Source organism: Rhinopithecus bieti, unplaced genomic scaffold (assembly GCF_001698545.2).
Source record: "Rhinopithecus bieti isolate Rb0 unplaced genomic scaffold, ASM169854v2 scaffold_68130, whole genome shotgun sequence".
In the NCBI taxonomy this organism is placed as follows: Eukaryota; Metazoa; Chordata; class Mammalia; order Primates; family Cercopithecidae; genus Rhinopithecus; species Rhinopithecus bieti.
Window position 1 is genome coordinate 60,071 of NW_016825457.1, and position 2,654 is coordinate 62,724.

The 2,654-nt window shown below is 36.4% G+C and overlaps 1 protein-coding gene across 1 annotated transcript in view; it reads right to left on the reverse strand.

The window, feature by feature from the left end:
- POLA1 (DNA polymerase alpha 1, catalytic subunit) overlaps nucleotides 1-2,654 on the reverse strand; it is a gene marked incomplete at its 5' end in the record, with an annotated part of 135,490 nt that overhangs the window by 11,106 nt on the left and 121,730 nt on the right. Inside the window, one exon of the mRNA XM_017863044.1 lies at nucleotides 2,497-2,629. Within this exon, the coding sequence (XP_017718533.1) occupies nucleotides 2,497-2,629 (133 nt within the window). The remainder of the gene's footprint in view (nucleotides 1-2,496; nucleotides 2,630-2,654) is intronic.

A 2,654-nucleotide genomic window follows, 5' to 3' on the forward strand; every position in this document is an offset into this window, starting at 1 on the left:
TGTGAGACGGAGTCTTGCTTTTCACCCAGGCTGGAGTGCGGTGGCGCGATCTCAGCTCACTGCAATCTCTGTTTCCCAGGTTTAAGCGATTCTCCTGCCTCAGCCTCCTGAGTAGCTGGGATTACAGGCGCCTGCCACCTCGCCCGGCTAATTTTTGTATTTTTTAGTAAAGATGAGGTTTCACCATGTTGGTCAGGCTGATCTTGAACTCCTGATCTCATGATCCACCCGCCTTGGCCTCCCAAGGTGCTGGGATTACAGGCACAAGCCACCGCACCCGGTCGACAGTAAATACTTTTAACAGACCATCAGCATTTTGAAAATACGGACCGTGCATTCTTTATTCAACTTTATATCCCAGAATCAGCACTGTATACATAAGAGGTACTCCATGTTTGTTGAATGGATGATTAAACAAGCAAATGAATTCTTTCAATGCTAACTGAACAACTACTATTTGCCAATGGCTATGCTAAGTGATATGGAGAATATAAAGACAGTAAGTCACAGTTTCAGTTCTGCCACAGAAAAATCTATTCACAGCCCCTATCATACTAGACGCTAAGTATTAACTATTATTGTTATTGGTAATAATAAAATGTCACTACAAGTTGATAATTATTGAAGCTGAGTGATGAATACATGAGGATTCATGATACCATGCTCTCTACTTTTACATAAGTCTAGAAATTTCAGTAATAACTTAAAAGAATGCAGACTATTCATCAGAACTCAGACACTGTCAGTATACCTATGACTCTTAAGTTTCTTTTTGCACACTAGTAATATTGTGTCATCATTCATATGAGGGGATTACAGTGTGGACCCACTACCCTAAAGAAGATGTGCTCAGTGTTATTTTGCCAATTATGTAGTCATGCTGGGACTGACACTCCCAAACTCATCCCTGGAAGCCCTTGTGCTAGAAGCCCAAGTTTCTAGGAAGGTAGACAGGATCAGGGATACAATATGCAGAATTGATGCAAAAACTGACCAAAAGAAGACTTAAGTCATAACTCTTACTCATATAAATTTTTGAGAAAGAAAACAAAATCTAAAAGGAAACCGCTTTCTAGATGACACAACGATTCTATGCCAATATGTGTACACTTCATCACTTAAAGTGGAAAGCCAGTGCCAAGAAACATTGTCCCCTTCTAATGTATAAACAAATGTCTTCTTTCATGACATTAAGGATGCCATAGTCAAGGTACAGGAAACAACTTACCTAAGAATAAACATAAACTGTAAGAAAATATTCATCCCTTCTAGGAATCAAAGAAATGCAAATTCAATGCAACTGTGAAACACAGCCTCATATTCATTATGGTAGCAAAGTTTTATTTAAATATCATCACCACTACATGCAAAACTGTGGTGAAACTGGCATATTTTGCTATTATCAATTGGTATCATCCTTTTACAAAGCAATTTGGCAAAAGCCATACAGATATTCACATCTTTTGACTCAAATATTTTCCTTCAAGGAAACAAAATAAAGTAATTCATCCAAATGCAAAAGGTAAATAAACAAAGATGTTCAATAGAGTTATTCATAATAGAAAACATTTAATAATCAACAAATTTAAAGATGTATCAGTGAAACAGAAGATTAATACACTGATTGATTTTTAAGGTAATATAAAAATGTGGGAAAATGTTTATGTTAAATGAAAATATATTTCTAAATAACATATTGTAATTGCTGCAATATAAAAATGTTTTCAACAGTACAGTAATGTACAAAAATGACAAGCATTACATTAGCACAGAGTATTATGAATAAGTCTTCATTCTAAAACTTCCATTTACTGTCAGCATTAGATTCTTTTTCATTAATTTTTTCTGTATGCACTTTGACAACGAAATCTACCACAAAACGGGTAGCATGGTATTTGCAAAACTAGCTTCTGAATATATAAGGGTACTAAAATGGGAAAAAATCTGTAACCTAACATTTTGTTATTACATAGCACTTTGGAAACCAAGATTCTGTTTTTCAAATTAGGTAAGAAAAATCATTCCCTATTTTCAACAACTAAAACGATCCCTAAATAACTTTTGTCCCAAAAGCCTTCTGATTACAGCACCTCTAAGGATCACCATCTGTGAAGCTAAACACACACATGAATGCACACATGCATACAATAAGCTTACAGGCCTACACCCCAAACATGTATTACTTAGGGGAACTATGAAGAAAGTAGTGTTCTCCAGTCCCCAGTATGTAAACTGTATCACTCCATAGGACCTCTGGAAACAAGTCTTCCAAGAATTAAAGTAAGGACCAGAGAAAGAAGGTCTCTGTGGCAGACATGGCAGTACCTGTGGCTGGAAGAGGTATGCTAATACTCAATCTGTGAGATGGTTGTTAAGCAGCTTTCATCACCAGCTAGAATTTATTTCAATTGCAAGGATGAGGTGGTTCTTCAACTATCTGAAGGAGGGGAAAAACATATGACAGCAGCTGGGCTCAGCAATAAATGCTACATTTACCTTGTTAATTTCAAACTGGCTCACTGGGACACTGCCATTTAGCACATTTTCTCCAATTTCTATTAGCCTCTTCTGAATGTTTTCCACTATAGTGTCCCGGCTTTGATCAGAAAGAATCTGGCCAATCACAAAGCTACAAAAAAAAAAAAAAAAAAAAA